General features: G+C 40.6%; 2 protein-coding genes across 3 annotated transcripts; one reads left to right on the top strand and one right to left on the bottom strand.

The window, feature by feature from the left end:
* The first annotated feature begins 576 nt into the window (after positions 1 to 576).
* LOC121856018 lies at positions 577 to 5,686 on the top strand. The gene is made up of 6 exons (XM_042351255.1): positions 577 to 616; positions 3,510 to 3,602; positions 3,739 to 3,850; positions 4,116 to 4,285; positions 5,044 to 5,176; positions 5,555 to 5,686. The coding sequence occupies exons 2-6, from the start codon at positions 3,588 to 3,590 to the stop codon at positions 5,593 to 5,595; spliced, it is 471 nt and encodes a 156-aa protein (XP_042207189.1). The 5' UTR covers positions 577 to 616; positions 3,510 to 3,587; the 3' UTR covers positions 5,596 to 5,686.
* A 3,554-nt stretch (positions 5,687 to 9,240) lies between these two features.
* LOC121856034 (probable glutamate receptor) lies at positions 9,241 to 15,629 on the bottom strand. Of its 2 annotated transcripts, XM_042351299.1 has the most exons (12): positions 15,248 to 15,629; positions 14,872 to 15,015; positions 14,525 to 14,612; positions 14,005 to 14,156; positions 13,737 to 13,882; positions 12,866 to 12,953; positions 12,243 to 12,372; positions 11,533 to 11,710; positions 11,270 to 11,369; positions 10,885 to 11,014; positions 10,416 to 10,561; positions 9,241 to 9,407 (listed from the first exon to the last, which is right to left on the bottom strand). In XM_042351299.1, exons 1-11 carry the CDS (start codon positions 15,448 to 15,450, stop codon positions 10,439 to 10,441), a joined length of 1,482 nt encoding a protein of 493 aa, XP_042207233.1. In that variant the 5' UTR covers positions 15,451 to 15,629; the 3' UTR covers positions 9,241 to 9,407; positions 10,416 to 10,438. The 2 variants fall into 2 exon arrangements, with proteins under 2 accessions (XP_042207233.1, XP_042207232.1); XM_042351298.1 differs by lacking the exon at positions 9,241 to 9,407 and having other exon boundaries at positions 9,952 to 10,561; positions 15,248 to 15,628.
* Positions 15,630 to 16,538: the final 909 nt, after the last annotated feature.

The following is a 16,538-nucleotide window of genomic DNA, read 5'->3' as shown; positions in this document are numbered from 1 at the left end:
ATACACCTCAACTAGGTCCCCCCTTGCAAATCTAATCAACAGAAACATCGATCCTTCCCAAAATAAACAACCTCAGTTATAAAGCAAATCTAATCAACAGAAACATCGATCTTTCCCAAAATAAACAACCTCAGTTATAAAGCAAATCTAAACAACAGAAACATCGATCCTTCCCAAAATAAACAACCTCAGTTATAAAGCAAATCTAATCAACAGAAACATCGATCTTTCCCAAAATAAACAACCTCAGTTATAAAGCAAATCTAAACAACAGAAACATCGATCCTTCCCAAACACCACCCCCAATACGCGACCCAAGTACACGACCCAAGTATCACGAACAGCCCCTCCAGAAGTACCCCCTCCCCACGGACAAACACACGTGAAATTAATCTAGAAAGGTAGTCAAAGTGTAATTCCGGCGACATTTTGGACTTTTTTTTTTCCTTGATGGGTAATATTACATCTACAGTTATGAGGAAAATTTATCTTACAAAACTAAAATCCTCCGGAAGTCTGTATGGATGTCATGACACACCTCACACCGGATATCAGTGGCGTTATTATAGATGCTCGTTGTATTTTTAGCGACAGTCGGAGCTATTCTGTTATCCTAGTAGGTACAGTACAGTAGAGAGTTTTACCAACACCTAAACTAATTCTAAAAGTGAAGTTACAGTTAATTTTTCTGTATTTTGTATTTTTGAAAGTTTCAGTAAAGTACAGTACTCGGTATTTTCCGTCGTGAAGTTGTGATTTAAATTAACTGTATGCAAATGCCTTGTGCATCAGTTGTATAAATTTTTGTATCACTGATTGAGCTTACAGTCGACCTCTCTATGATAATACCGTATTATCCTGTATCATGGTTCAGTGTGTTACAGTGTACTTAGGTATGTCGAAGTATTATCCTACGGTGTATTCTAGATAAACCTACATAAGCTCATTACAAGGAAACAAATATTTGAGCTTCATTATGCTTTATATTGGCGGGTGTTTTACTATACAACACAGTAATACGAACAAGACTTTGACCCGACACTGCCTACTCGGTAAACTATGTCAGTGTATACAATTGGTCTTTCACTGTATTATTGATTTTTTTTCAGTATATAGTGTATTGATATAAGAAAAAATACATAAACTGTATTTGTACTTTTTGTAACGCCATGGAATTACAAGCTGATGATGGTTATATGAAACGGCAGAGGTAAACCAAATGGATATATTGGGTTTGTTGTGGCAGAGGAACACCACAAGAACACAAGAACGGAGGAAGCTGCAGCGGGCCTATTGGCCCATACTGGGCAGTCCCATTTACACCCAACCCCTATCGCTCATATATCCATCCAACCTATGTTTGAAGCTATCCAGCGTGTTCGAGTTAATGATGATATTTGGTAACTTGTTCCACTCATCCACTACTCTATTTCCAAACCAATGTTTACCTATTTCGCGCGTAAATCTAAACTTCTCTAATTTAAAACCATTGCTACGAGTTCGCTCCTGGTTGGATAATATGAGTACCTTTGTAATGTCCTCTTTGTTCAGCCCTGACTTCCATTAATACACCTCTATCATATCGCCCCTCACTCTACGTCTCTCGAGGGAGTGCAAATTAAGAAGCTTTAACCTGTCTCTGTACACAAGGTTCCTAATGCCCGGGATTAGTCTTGTCATTCTCCTCTGAATTATGTCCAAGGATTCTATATCCATTCTGTAATACGGTGACCAGAATTGAACTGCGTAATCCAAGTGTGGTCTCACAAGCGCAAGATATAGTTATAGGATGACCTCGCTATCGGGACCTGGCGTCTTATTAGGCTTTAGTTTGTCTATTTGCTTACTAACATCGTTACTAGTCACTGCTATCTCGCTTAATTTATTTTCTTCACTGTCTCTGTAGAGTCGGTGCCTCGGGTATCATGTTTAAATTTTCGGTGGTGAAAACTGTTGAAAAATATCTATTCAGATTTTTGCTCATTTCTCCGTCGTTATCAGTTAGTTCGCCGGTTTCTGACTGTATTGGTCCAATCTTTTCTCGTGTTTTAGTTTGATACATTTGAGAGAATCCCTTGGGGTTTGACTTCGCCTTGCTACCTTCATTTCATTATTCCTTTTTGCTTTTCTTATCTCGGTCTTAACCCTACCGGCCAATACCTTATAATAATCTCGGAGGTAAACTTCACCACGATTTATTCTCCTACCTATAACCTTCCTTTGGCCAATAATATTCTCTAAATAATTATTTTTTCCATTTAGGGTCATTGTTGTTTGATCTGAGTTTTCTGTATGGCATGTTCTGCCTTTGTGCATCAAGTAACTCATTATTTAAATTGTTGTGGATCTCGTCAACCTCAGATCTCGTTATCAAGTCATCCTCAAGCGTCGGGTCTCCAGGTAAGGTGAGGTCGCCCTCTGTGGGTATATTGTGTAAGGTCATGTAATTCACCCCCAAGCGCGATACCCCTTCTCTCAGCTGCCTCTTCAAACTGTCAAAGTTTGCCCTTCTGAAATCTGAGACTTAAGTGGAATTTTCCTTGTGACTGCCCTGAAATTCTAACTGGAATTTTATCTCTTTGTGATCGCTGTTAGAAAGTTCATTCCCTACCTCGACAATACTAATGAGGTTTTCTCTGTTGGCTTAGGAAACAGTCCTAGATTGTTTCAAGAAAATCCTCTGATTCTGAGTTACCCGTAAGGTCAATCCAATCTATTTGGCTAAAGTTAAAGTCGCCTGCTATACAGACTTTGGAAGCCCTGCGCATTTCATCCGAAATAAGTCGCTCATTAGTTCTATCAAGATTAGGAGGTATATATACTACTCCTGTGATTAATTTTCCCTACCATCGATTAATTATATCCAAATTGTTTCTGTATTCCGCTCAGCTTTTAATTCGTTATTTATTTCACACTTCAGATTATCCCAGACATAGATTGCTACTCTGCCTCCTTTCCTAATCTGCCCAACGGTATGGAATAATTTGTAACCCGCAATTTGGTATGCGACAGGTAACTCACGTGAGTCATAGGTTGATCCATGTTTCAGTGAATGCTATTATATCGATTTTTTTTCGGTATATACCAACGCCCTGATTTCATCCATTTTGTTTCTCATACTTCTACTGTTTGCGTAGTAGACATTTAAGTTAGTCGTGTACCGAGTCCTCTCTTTGTAGCGTTTAGGTTTTAACTCCCTGCCTAATTTAGTTTTGTCATCATTCCTAGCACTATTTCTTTGTAACCTTTCACTTTGTTTACCCGCTCCCGCTGCAGTCTCCTCCACCCCCTCCACCATAGCATAACACGTATTTTATAGCAGTTGGAGTGAATGGGTGGATGAATGAATGAATGAATGAATGAAGTCTGTGTTAGCTTTTCATATCGACCAAACTTACGAGAGCGAAACAAAGGTTAAAATATTATCATCGTTGCTTGTAAACAAAACGAGATAAAAGAATCTCTCCTACGATAACGTGTTGTTGATACACTGTTTCTCACTTCAACAGAGTAACAATAACAAGGCAGCGTCACAACACCAACGTCAGCATTACAGTCTCCGTCACCGTCACCGTCAGCACAGGACCATGTCAGATGTCAACGTGAGTCAGACCTTCCTGATACTGCCTTCCTGATACTGCCTTCCTGACACCATCTTCCTGACTCTACCTTCCTGACACCATCTTCCTGACTCTACCTCCCTGACACCATCTTCCTGACACTACCTTCTTCCCGCAGGAGTCTGAGACGCGGGCACTGCTGTGGTGCATCACTGGAGGCATCGTGCTGGTTCTGTGTGTGATGGCAACGATCACCTGCCTCTTGCTGCGTTACAACCGAACCATGAAAGGTACTACGTCAGGCGCCAGTATATTGTGTGTGTGTGTGTGTGTGTGTGTGTGTGTGTGTGTGTGTGTGTGTGTGTGTGTGTGTGTGTGTGTGTGTGTGTGTGTGTGTGTGTGTGTGTAGCTGCAAGGGACAAGGGACTAGATTAAATCTCTCTCTCTCTCTCTCCCATATCTCTAGACAGTGGAGATTAGAGTTAACGACCTGGCCCACATATATATCTCTCTCTCTCTCTCTCTCTCTCTAACAAGCACCATATCTGATCACAGCTCCAAGGGGCAAGAGAGTCAGGGTTAGAAGTTCTCGTGGGGATGGCCATCGACTCAACACACCGGGCTACAACAAGGCGGCCAAAAAAGAGGAATTGCTTTACCTGCAGCCCAGGCAACACCACCCACTACCCATTGCTCCGGGAAAGATGGCCCCCGACCTCCCCATGGTAAGTCACTCCCACACTTACACGGGTCGGCAATGACGTCACAAGAGGCGCAAGTTTTTATTGTTTTTATCTTTTTATGGACATTACCGCCTAAAGTCTTTGGTTTAAATGGTGTTCTATACATGATATATCGCCGCCTACCTCATACACGAGGACATTATCTCGTCAACACAGATTTGTGAATGACTTAGAGAATATTGAGATACATTAAGAGATAATTTACCATAGATCAGTTAACTTTTGTACGACAACAACCAAACTCTCACAGCTGACTTTGACTAATTTAAACGAACTTGACCTAACCCAACCTACTGTACTATAATCTGTCCTAACCTAATATAATTTACCCTGACCTAATCTAACTAAACATAACTTTGATATAATCTCACCTAAGTCCAACTAAATCTCACATAATCTAACGTAACCCAATTTAATCTACCCTAGCATAACATAATTCACCCTTAACGTAACTTAAAGCTAACCTAACCTAAATTTCCTTAAACAAACCTCATTAACTTAAACATAGTGAAAAAATAATTAAGTAAAACGGAGTCAATTCGACCATTACTCTTACCCACCCACGGCTTAACCTAACCTAACCCACAGCCACTATCCCTCACTTAACTCATCGGATCCCCAACACTCACTCTCTCTTACTCTCCCAGGGCCACCACTCACTCTCTCTTACTCTCCCAGGGCCACCACTCACTCTCTCTTACTCTCCCAGGGCCACCACTCACTCTCTCTTACTCTCCCAGGGCCACCACTCACACTCCCAGGACGAACACTACACTCCCGCATCATCAGTGGAGAACCACATCTACGACGAACCAGAGTTAAAGGTCCCTGACAACACTCAACACGACTACTACAACGCCAGTGAAACCTCCGGTGAGTAGAAACCTCTCAAGTGAAATGTCTCTCAGTAGAAACCACTCAAGTAAAAACCTCTCAAGTGAAATGTCTCTCAGTAAAACCTCTCAAGTGAACTGTCTCTCAGTAAAACCTCTCAAGTAGAAAGTCTCTCAGAAACCTCTAAAGTAGAAACCTCCCAAGTAGAAACCTCTCAAGTGGAAAGTCTCTCAGAAACCTCTCAAGTAGAAACCTCCCAAGTAGAAACCTCTCAAGTAGAAAGTCTCTCAGAAACCTCCCAAGTAGAAACCACTCAAGTGGAGAGTCTTTCAGTAGAAACCTTCCTACGATATATTATGATTCATGGTAGCATAAAGGATTTGCAGGAGTTAAGTTTATGTTGTCCTTATCTTGCAGGATCAGTTGAGTACGAGACTATTGACTACTGCATCCCCTGAGTCCACGGCCATGTGACCTCTCCTCTTCTCCTTCCTCTTCTTCTTCCTCCTCCTCCTTCCTCTTCTTTTTCTCCTCCGCCTTCTTCTTTCTCTTCTTTCTACTACGTTTTCCTCCTCCTCCTCCTCCTCCTTCTTCCATTATTTTCTTTATTCTTTTTATCTTTCCATCAAGTTTATCAACTTCTCTTACTATCTTCTGGTACCTGATTATAATTTTTATTTCCTCATCAGGTAAATATTGCCATAATTACAACACCTATTTATGGTCGCGGTAGTCAGATATATTAATATGTTAAATGCCTATTTAACAACTGTCGAATAGGTTAAAATCAATAGCAATACATGTTAATATCTGCGTACTGTTGGCTCCTATTAGTTAAAATCTTAACTATTTTTAAGATGAATTGTATTAACATCTATGTAATGTTCACCTAATTAAGTGCAATTAAGAATGATTTAACCTCTGTACAGTAGAAGTGACTCACATAGATAGGAATACATTTTAACCTATGATATAACAGTTAAGTAATTCTATCAATATTTTTGTAAGGATATAAATAATGGTGTGAATAAGATGACCAGTTTTAACACTTAAGGGGTCGGTTGTTAACTCTCACCATTAAAAATGTTAACACGCTGTCTCAAGAATGGTGATTGATCTTAAGAAAATATATACTTAAATCTTAGTATTTAACTTGTTATTAATTCTGAGCGTTAACAGTGAATGCTGACTTTTGTATAAGGAATGCTTGTTAAATTCTAAGCATGTAATGGATTAATTCTTCTTTATTTTGAATAATATTGAAGTTAGTTTTGTAATAAAGTTAATTCCCAGGATTTGTCAGGTTAGCTCTAGATACAATACCATAGAAACTTTCTGCACGTTTCCAGCATAATATTTTAATTGACTGTTACATAAGTGGAAGTATAAGTGGGTCTCTTAGGCATGTCTGCCCACCACTAAATCTTCGGCTCAGTACACAAGGAGGCAGCGTGGCCGGTACTGCACTCGACCGACTTCACTTCCCCAAGTTGTAAACTTTGGTACCCATCTACAGCTGGGTCAGCTAATAATTTAGGGTGTCCTAAAATTTTATTTGAGGAACAGGATGTCCCAAAAATTAACATTAGGTACAGTCGGGGTCAAAAGTGTTGAACACTTAGCAATACCTGGCATCTACTTGTACTATATATGATTGGGATATACTAATAACACTACTTGTCATCACATATTACGTCTGAACCACAAAACTCTCCTTAATACCTAAGATCTTCGGGTACTTACATGCCAAATACTGTCAAGTGTTCGAGACTTTTGACCCAGACTGTACATGGTATCCCAAAACTTAAGGCAAGGGACAGTGGCCCGAAAATTTAACACAATTAAGTTTTTAATTATTTTGATTAATAACATTGACTAATCTTAGCTTGTATGTTGCCTAACGGTGTGTGTGTGTGTGTGTGTGTGTGTAGTCATATCAACATTGAACCCTTGATATTATCCCTCAACAGAAAAAAAATCCACCTTGTAAAGTTGGTGACACTGCTCCATGTCAAACCCATTGACTTTGTACACTATCAATAAATAACTAAGCGAATTAATTGTCTAACCTCATTCTGTAAAACGTTAAAAAACAGTAAAATAATAATAATAACAGTAATGGGTTGACATGTCAGTAAATGGCGTCAAAAGTCCATGACATTATTTAAAATCTTAATTCAATAAACTAGTTAATTAATTACACAAGTCTCTTTAATTAACCCTGTAATTAATGTTTAATACAGTGACAAGTAATTCTAGAGTACTCAGGGAGTTAAGTTATAGTACTCAACTTGTCATCATGTTCAAGGGGTTAAATCATTGTACTCAGGGACTTAAAACATTGTATACGAGGGGGGTTAGGTTAGGTTAGGTTAGGTACACAATAAGTTAAAAAAAAATAGTATGATAGATAAGTAAATACAGAAAAAAAATTACATATACAAGTACAAGTAGATTTAGATAAAGTTTACGCAGACAGAAAAATTTGGATATCAAGTTTACATTTAAAGAGAGGTAAAAATTAAAGGTCTCTCTAGTTGAATTGTAGAGTAGTGCGATAGCGACCGGTCGAGTGAGGGAGGGATGGAAGGAAGGGGGTTTCAATAATATTTCCAAAATTTCAACTTATTTTTACCACGAAGTTTTTTCTTCATTTTCTTCTCCCTCATCTCAACGCCACGTTTCCACTAGTATATACGTGTTGCTTGTTATAATTCCATCTATACTAAGGACAGAAGCATATCACCTCCCTGCCCTTATGCCTTGAACTCTTTTAATAATTTCTTCATGGGTATCGCTTCAGCCGGCAGTTGAGTAAGTTGATCTAAAAGATATTCGATGGACTCGACGTTTGTCTCGGCAGCTAATTTTATCAAATATTAGGTAATTACTAAAATGATAGTCAGAATTATTATTACCACACTTACGGCAAAGATCTTTTTCCATGGTAAATCCTTGATTATTTTCATGAAAATCTTTATCTTCATAAATCTTTTGAATATTTTTCGACGAGCCTTTAATTTCAATTCAGATTTATTCTTCCCTTTGACGGAGGGAGGAGGGCGTGTGGCTGAGGGAGTCTTGGTGTCTTTAGGGAGGCTATCTTCTAGTCTAGAGAGAGTCTCATCTTCCTCAGAGAGAGCTTCGTAATAAGGAAAGTTCCCTGTATTAGAGATATCCTCCGAATGAATCCTGTCGAAAAAGGCCTTCACATAGTCAACATCTGCGTGGTCTGCTTCAGGAGGGATCTGGGGGAAAATATCTTCATCATATAATTTAACTTTCTCATTGTAACGACGTTGGATTGTCTCAAATTTAGGTGAGGAGCCACTGAAAGACCCATAGACGAATGTACTGCCTCCCTCCTCCCCTGCAATGTGATAATCGCGTTCTCTCTCAGTTTTCGTGTCTTCTATCTTTTTCTCGTCGTCTTCCCCCTCTTTGACCTTATGATCCTTGACGTAGGGCTCCGGGTCATCTTGCTCGCCGAAGACATATTCCGTGTGGATATCTCTGCTAGGTGTTTCCTCCCACGACTGTACATTGAGCTCGACCAAGGACCCGGTTTCCTCGAAGACCATCTACGTCTCAGTATCCAGTTGCTTCTTTAAGAATGGTGGGATCATGGAAGCGATCGACCTGATGTATTCTTCATCTGTCTCCCCGTTCTCGTTGTTAAACAAATCCCAGTCCATTTCCTCTTCTTAATTTGAGACCTAATCATTTTCTTCATCAGAATCAGTATCCGAATGGCTCCCTATCCAATCAAAGTCATCGGATAATTTTACCATGTCATGTACATCATCATTATCCTCATCTTCATCAAAATCCCAAGGCTTCCCTGTCCAATCAGAGTCGCCGGGTAATTTCACCGTGTCATATACATCATCACTATCCAAATCATAATTCCAAAGAGTACCTTTCCGATCCTCGTCCCCATACCAGTCCTGCATACCTTATATCTACTTATCTGACTGTTCTTCATCACTATGTTGCCCCAAGCTCATGTTACTTAATAACATCACCAACAAGGCCAGGAGAAACAGGTCCAATGTCCCGACACTACCAAAAATAAACCGATACATCTTGTTTCAATACTTTATTTCAGGTAAACTTTATGAGACTAACTTACAGAAGATGAGGATTTTGGGTAAGTGCTTGAAATCAAAGTGAGGATGGATACCAGTCTCCAGTACTGTGCTAGTGTGTAGGTGTTTTATTTGTTTGTGTTTTTAGCGGAGAATAGCCAACCCAGGCACAGGTCATCGGCCTGGGGAGAGAAGAAAGAGTATGTTAATCTACACCACGAAGATAACCGGAAGACCAGAATTTCGGAGTGAGACATTGTATGAAGATGGAAACACGGAAGAAGGCAGACCATTCCACAGTTTGTCTGTGTGAGGAAAGAAGGGTGTACTATAACGGGTTATTCTAGTGTGACCGACATCCACACAGAAACGGTGTGGTGGATGTACGGTAGATAATGGTAGCTACACTACTCCACCAAGTTTATCATGTTAGCTACTCTACTCCACCAAATGTATCATGTTAGCTACTCTACTCCACCAAATGTATCATGTTAGCTACTCTACTCCACCAAGGTTATCATGTTAGCTACTCTACTCCACCAAATGTTATCATGTTAGCTACTCTACTCCACCAAGTTTATCATGTTAGCTACTCTACTCCACCAAATGTATCATGTTAGCTACTCTACTCCACCAAGTTTATCATGTTAACTACTCTACTCCACCAAGGTTATCATGTTAGCTACTCTACCCAAATTACCCAGAATTTGTATAATACAATTTACATTACTAATTACATTTATTTATACATAAACAAATATCTACAATGTTTACAGTAATACAAACAGCGTTGTATTCTGTTTTGTCCCTTTGATTTATCTTAAAAATATGTCAAATTTCATAGGTGTTGTCCATCTATCGTGGGATACAGAACACCTACCCATGTGTTATGTAACCGGTAAAGGTATACTAATTAATCATATACGGCCATCTTACTTAATGCAATATTTGTACATAATTGTGTTACATATGAACACTGACACTGTAATATATACACTTAATTGTTTAACACATTATCACTAACATCACACCACTTATCTTCCTTATTTAATGCACCTAACTCATCATTAATGAAACCACATAAACACTCAATTAAATTACACACAATCACTAAAACTTCCACGCACACACACACACACACACACGTCATGTCTCCTCCACTTATGTTCGTCACTTTAGGAAGCCTTTACCGTGCCTCCTCCAGGTATAATCATCACTTCCTGGTGATCTTGGAGGCCTTGTTAGGTCTCCTCACCAAGAGCCAGTGGGTGATAATATCCCACAGGAGGATGAGAGCCGCCAACCCCGTCCCGCCGCCCAGCAACACGAACGACATCTGTAGAACACGAACATCGGTGACGGGAAATTCGAGAATAATGTGAATAATTTGTTGGCGTATAATTACAATGAATAATATCCTAATATCGTAATATTTTAAACTAAAAAAATAATTGGTCATGTTCAAGTATATTATAAAAAGCTGATTGAACTTAGGGTATTAACTTTATCTTTCTGTCACGGTAGTTTAAGACGGAGAGAAAAGCAAAGGAATTTATATATTTATTTATCGTATTATTTATGAATGATCGTTCTTGGTGGTTTCATCTATAAAAAGAAAACGAAGTTAGACGAAGGGTAAACATGATGGAGTACACTCACCTTCATGTCCACTAGTGTGTAGGGAGCAATCTCGGTCACCCTATTAGAGGCGAGGTAACAGTGGGAGGCTCCCCGTAGCTCCTCCGTCACCCACTGAGCGTAGATGCCGTACTCCCTTAGCGACAGGATCCTCGCACACCATACATATAAATTTAGTATTTCGAAGATTTTTACACACTTAGAAGCTAGATTTGAATAGGGGGTTTATATAATTAAGCCATATATAAACGGGGAAATTAGATGATTAGAAGCCAGATCGGAATGGGACATATGGGTGGTTAATAACTAGGGGATTCGAGTCTGTTTAATGTGTTAAGATCCTGAGGTGGCAAGGAGTGGAGACCTTCTGTGGTGGAAGTGTTCTCCCGGATTCACTCTCACTCACCTGGCGTTGAAGAGGTCCAGGAGAGGACTGCCCTTCGAGACGGCCATGGAGATGTAAATTGAATAGCTGTAACTCCGAGACATGTAGAAGTTACACCTCCCTGTAACACCAAGGTATGAGAGAGAGAGAGAGAGAGAGAGAGAGAGAGAGAGAGAGAGAGAGGTAACATCTTGTAAACATAATTAACAAACAATCTAAACACATTTCAGAACCCAAACATTTCAGAGCCAAAACTACTCAAGGTCTTAGAGAGCCACACGTACCAGTCTTGGAGAGGTTAATGGACATATATTTCTTGATCGTGTGTTCCTCCAACAAGGCTGCGTGGCCACGGTCAGGCAGGTCCCTCTCCAGTACCTCCTGTAGCTCGGACGCCTTCAGGAACCTTCCTCTGCGTTTAAGCTCCTTTGAGATTTCCTTTACAATAGACTGTTCCGACTCCTGTGGTGAGGGGAGATGAGGAGGGGGTGAGAAGGGTAGGGGAGAGGAGTAGGGGGGAGGGGGTAGAGAAGGAATAGACGTGGAAGAGAGGGGAGTGGGTGGGAGCATGGGGGAGAGGGGAATGGATGGAGTTTAGAGGAGAGGGGAGTGGGCAGGGGTAGGGGGAAGTGGGTGGGGGTGTGGGAAGAGGGAAAGAGGAGATAGAGAGAGAGGGACTATAGAAGGATAAAGGAAGTACAATGTAGGGAAGGACAGTGAGGGAGGGTATGTAAGGAAGGAAAGAGACTGAGTGTAGAGGGAGGAGTGGAAGAGGTGGAAGTGAGGTGAGGCGGAGCATGAGAAAGATAGACAGACAGAGAGGACAGACAGACAGACAGGCAGACAAACAGGCAGGCAGACAGAGAGAGACAGACAGACAGACAGACAGACAGACAGAGACAGGTGACAGACAGACAGAGAGACAGACAGACAGACAGGCAGACAAACAGGCAGGCAGACAGAGAGAGACAGACAGACAGACAGACAGACAGACCTGGACGAAGGCCTTGAAGCTGGTGTTGTCCTCCAGTAGAAAAGTCAGGTTGTGGTCGTTCAGGATGTCTCTCAGGTCATCATGGGTAGCGGGTAACGACTTCACCGTCAGTAGCGAGGTGTACGAGCTCCTGACGAGGGAAGTAACGTAAGGAACACGTGGGTTAAGTAGCATAAGTAACTGTAAGGTAATAAAGTGATGTGAAGAAGCAGTATAATGGTGGTAAGTAGCATTAAGTAACACAGTGGTAGTAAGTGGCGTGAATAAGTAACATTAAGTAACATAAGAGTGATAAGTGAAGTGGGTTAAGTAATATAAGTGGTGTATATTAAGTTAATAAGTGGCTTAAGTGGCGTTAAGAGGCATAAGTAATGCAAATAAGTGCCAAATACAACGTAAAGTGGCATGAGTGACGTGGGTGAGACGAGACGATGTGAGAGGTGAGAGAGACAGGTGAGAGAAAGGTGAGAGAGAGACAGGTGAGAGAAAGGTGAGAGAGAGACAGGTGAGAGAAAAGCGAAAGGTGAGAAAGAAATGTGAGAAGCAAGACACAAGTGAGAAGTAAGAGATAAAGAGACCAGTAAGAGAGAAAGGAGGAGACAGGTAAGAGATAAGATACTCACTTGAAGTAGGAGGTAACGATGAGAGAAAAGAACATCCAGGTAATACAGGTGATCCTCATGGCGGCTCCCTTCGGCTCCCAAGTCACACCTGTAGTAATGATTAGCGTGTTATTGCGAGTTAGTGAGTGTCAGTGCGTGTTATTGCGTGTTATTGCGAGTTACTGAGTGTTAGTGAGTGTTATTGCGTGTTATTGCGAGTTACTGAGTGTTAGTGAGTGTTATTGCGTGTTATTGCGAGTTACTGAGTGTTAGTGAGTGTTATTGCGTGTGATTGCGAGTTACTGAGTGTTAGTGAGTGTTATTGCGTGTTAGTGCGTTTTATTATTGTTAAGGTGTTTTGTTTACATGTTAATTTTAGTTTGTGTGACTTTGTGTTAAATTTTGTGTGTGTGTGTGTGTGTGTGTGTGTGTGTGTGTGTGTGTGTGTGTGTCGTTATCTTCATTTATTTGGGCTATTTAAAGCAATTTTCGCTCGGTATCAGGATTTGTCTGTCCATTTAACACTACTACTCCTACTAATACATTAATAATAATAATAATAATAATAATAATAATAATAATAATAATAATAATAATAATAATAATAATAATAATAATAATAATAATAACAGCGAGTAAGACTACAGTATAACTAATTTATATATTATCAAGACAAATATTGTTTAAAAATCAACATATACTGTACAAATATATACTGATAGATAGATAGATAGATAGACAAAATATATGGTTCATTATATAATTTAGATTTAAATTGGAAAAGTGTAGGAAAGGTGAAGAGGCCGACAGACACACAGACAGATAGACAGACACACAGACAGATAGACAGACACACAGACAGATAGACAGACAGACAGACAGACAGACAGACCCTGAGAGACGAGAACAGCGAACACGGTCAACAGATGGTCACTCAGGCCTCGAGGACCCCGGAAGTCGATCACCAGCTGCGCCACCATAAAGCTCACCATCCACATCACCAGCAGCGACACCAGCAGGCAGATCCACACCATCCACCTGTGTATGGTGAGACCGGCTGTGTTTAGTGAAGCCACCTGACTGTCAGTTAGGGGTCACATAAAAGTCAAATAGTGCCAAATACGGGTCAATCAGAGGTCATGCAGGGGTCAAACACTCACGTAAACGGGGCAGCAATGGTCCAGGGGTCAGGGAGGGGTCTAGGGCGCCCAGTCATGATCCTGAAGTACTCCTGGCCGAGGGGCACCGTGAAGTTGGCCACCTTGCTCCTGCTGTAGGTCACGCCGATGGGTCCTAATGCCATGTCCACTTCCTATAGGATATAACTCACTGTAGGATGTGTGTGTGTGTGTGTGTGTGTGTGTGTGTGTGTGTGTGTGTGTGTGTGTGTGTGTGTGTGTGTGTGTGTGTGTGTCTGTGTGTGTGTGTGTGGTTTAGCTCGTTGTAGGGCATGTACAGTAATCACCATAGGATCGTATAGGATTTATGTCCCTCGTTATATAGGATCCAAAAGGCGATAATAATCACTGAGATTAATATAGAATTTGTGAAACCATAATTATAATTCAAGCTCAGGGGATAAGATTACTCTCACTTGTTCTGCCTGTGTGTGTTAGTCTGTTTTTTCTTGTAGTATTATATATCATGGAAGCGATATCGTAAATTTATGAAGCTTCTCACCTGCCTGTGTAACATCCCCAGCATGCCGTTCCAAGACCCATCCTTCTCTAGGGCACCGAAGTACCCATCCCCCCTCACGAACCTGTACCTGTCAGGGGTGGTGAAGGAGGGACGGTGTTATGAGGAGACAGTTGCTCTCTCTCTCTCTCTCTCTCTCTCTCTCTCTCACTTGATTTATGATATTTTGATATGGATGATCGACTCACCAAATGTCTTCCCATAGTTGGTCGATTTACCAAAGAAAGTCGACTAACAATAAAAGGTCGACTAACCATAAAAGGTCGACTAACCATAACAAAAAACAATTATCACAGAAGAACCAACTTACCAACACTCCCTTGACTCACTTGAAATTCAGAGTCGAGGATAACACATCAAGGAGCTTCCTGGAGGGCCCGCTGACGGAGGCGAAGGTGTCGTTATACCAAGTGACCTTCGTGTAGGGTAGCCACTCCTCCGCCGCCACCAGGAGAGTCGGTGCCTTCTCAAACCTGACGGAGTGAAGTGTAACCAAAGGCGGCCAAGTTATTGTATTTGAGTGAGAAAAAATATGAATTTATTCGGGATATTATTTTTATTATTATTATTATTATTACCGTAGTATTATTGTCATTATAAATATTCATATCAACAGTATTGGTAGTATAACACTCATACACTAATTCTTAATGTTAGTGCACCAGTTATTACAGACAGTTAGTACAGCAGGTTGTTGGCACTGACCGGAACTTGAGAATGTTGCCACCCCGTGCAGCCTCAGCAGACCCCAGCCTCGCCTCCTTCTGCCACCAGGCCCTGTACTTCTCTCTACCTGTATAAACATTGTTCATTGTACCAGCACACATATTGTTCATTGTATGGCCGGACATTCCGTGCTTTGTACATTGTGCCATCAGAATTATATTGTGCATTGCTTTACCAGACATACTGTGCTTGTGCTGTACATAATTATTTATACCATCAGATATATTGTACACTAAAGCACCTCACACGTGCACAATGTACCACTAGACAGAAGACTCAAGGGGTTGTGTCAAGGGGTCACAGTTGACCTTAGAGTGTTTATGAAGTTTTGACGACAACAACAAAAACATATTAACCAAACCTAACTTAACCTTAACTTATCCTAACCAAATCTAACCCTAACTTAATCAAACCTAAATTATCCAAACCAAACCTTACTTAATCCTAACTTAACCTATAACATAACCTAATCTGACTTATCTTAACCTAACCCAACCTAGCTTTAACTTAACATAACTTACCTAAATGTAACCTATCTTAATCTACCCTTAGCTTAATCTTAGCCTAAACTAACCTAACATAATCTAACTTACGCCACTACTAAACTTTGGGATAAATCAATTGTTGCGTCAGAGTTCCCCACCATGACGTCATAGTCGATAAGGACCAATCAGCACGCGTCTTCGTACCCGGATCAGTAAGAGAAATAACGAATATTACCATCCATCTATCAACCAGTCTCCATTATATACACCTGATCCTATTATCCGACGTATGTCATCTTAAAGGGACTCCCCCAGTGGGAATATCTTGACTATATTTATCATTCCTTCCTGCAAATAAGTCGTAAATTCGTCTAGTTAAAACTTCCTCCGCCATTTACAAGACAGGTAATCAATACTTAGTGAAAGGTGACGCGACACATTGCCATACTTCACTGTTGAATACTTGTCACGCCACGCACCAGTCTATGTTTTTCTCTCACATCCTCCCGTGCTGGAGCAGTTTCAGTACTGTATAAAGGTACTGTACAGAAGTGTGTATAAAGAGATGGAATGTTGCACGGAATTAACACTAGCACACGACAAATTCTTTCAACCAACATATGTTTTTCATATCCTTTTATGTTATAGCACTTCATAGTAAGATATAGTGTAGGAAAAGAAAACTGTCCGTTTTATTAGCGATGTCCAGTATACGTACATTATAGGAAATAACACCGAACTTGTTTGTTTTCACTGAGACTCTTTTGAGTATTATTCATGTATTC

This window comes from Homarus americanus, unplaced genomic scaffold, assembly GCF_018991925.1.
Source record: "Homarus americanus isolate GMGI-L3 unplaced genomic scaffold, GMGI_Hamer_2.0 scaffold19117, whole genome shotgun sequence".
Taxonomy (NCBI): Eukaryota; Metazoa; Arthropoda; class Malacostraca; order Decapoda; family Nephropidae; genus Homarus; species Homarus americanus.
The sequence above is the reverse complement of the archived record's forward strand: the minus strand, read 5'-3'. Positions and strand labels throughout refer to the sequence as shown.

Bases quoted from the DNA above. Each gene is read 5' to 3' on its own strand.
- LOC121856034 (XM_042351299.1), bottom strand. From the start codon at position 15,450: ATGTCTGGTAAAGCAATGCACAATATAATTCTGATGGCACAATGTACA. The intron at 15,016-15,247 runs GTCAGTGCCAAC...TCACTCCGTCAG, and splicing joins GGCAACATTCTCAAGTTCCG to GTTTGAGAAGGCACCGACTC. The intron at 11,711-12,242 runs GTCTGTCTGTCT...CCCTCACCACAG, and splicing joins GCTTCAAGGCCTTCGTCCAG to GAGTCGGAACAGTCTATTGT.
- LOC121856018 (XM_042351255.1), top strand. The intron at 3,851-4,115 runs GTACTACGTCAG...ATCTGATCACAG, and splicing joins TTACAACCGAACCATGAAAG to CTCCAAGGGGCAAGAGAGTC. The intron at 4,286-5,043 runs GTAAGTCACTCC...TTACTCTCCCAG, and splicing joins TGGCCCCCGACCTCCCCATG to GGCCACCACTCACACTCCCA.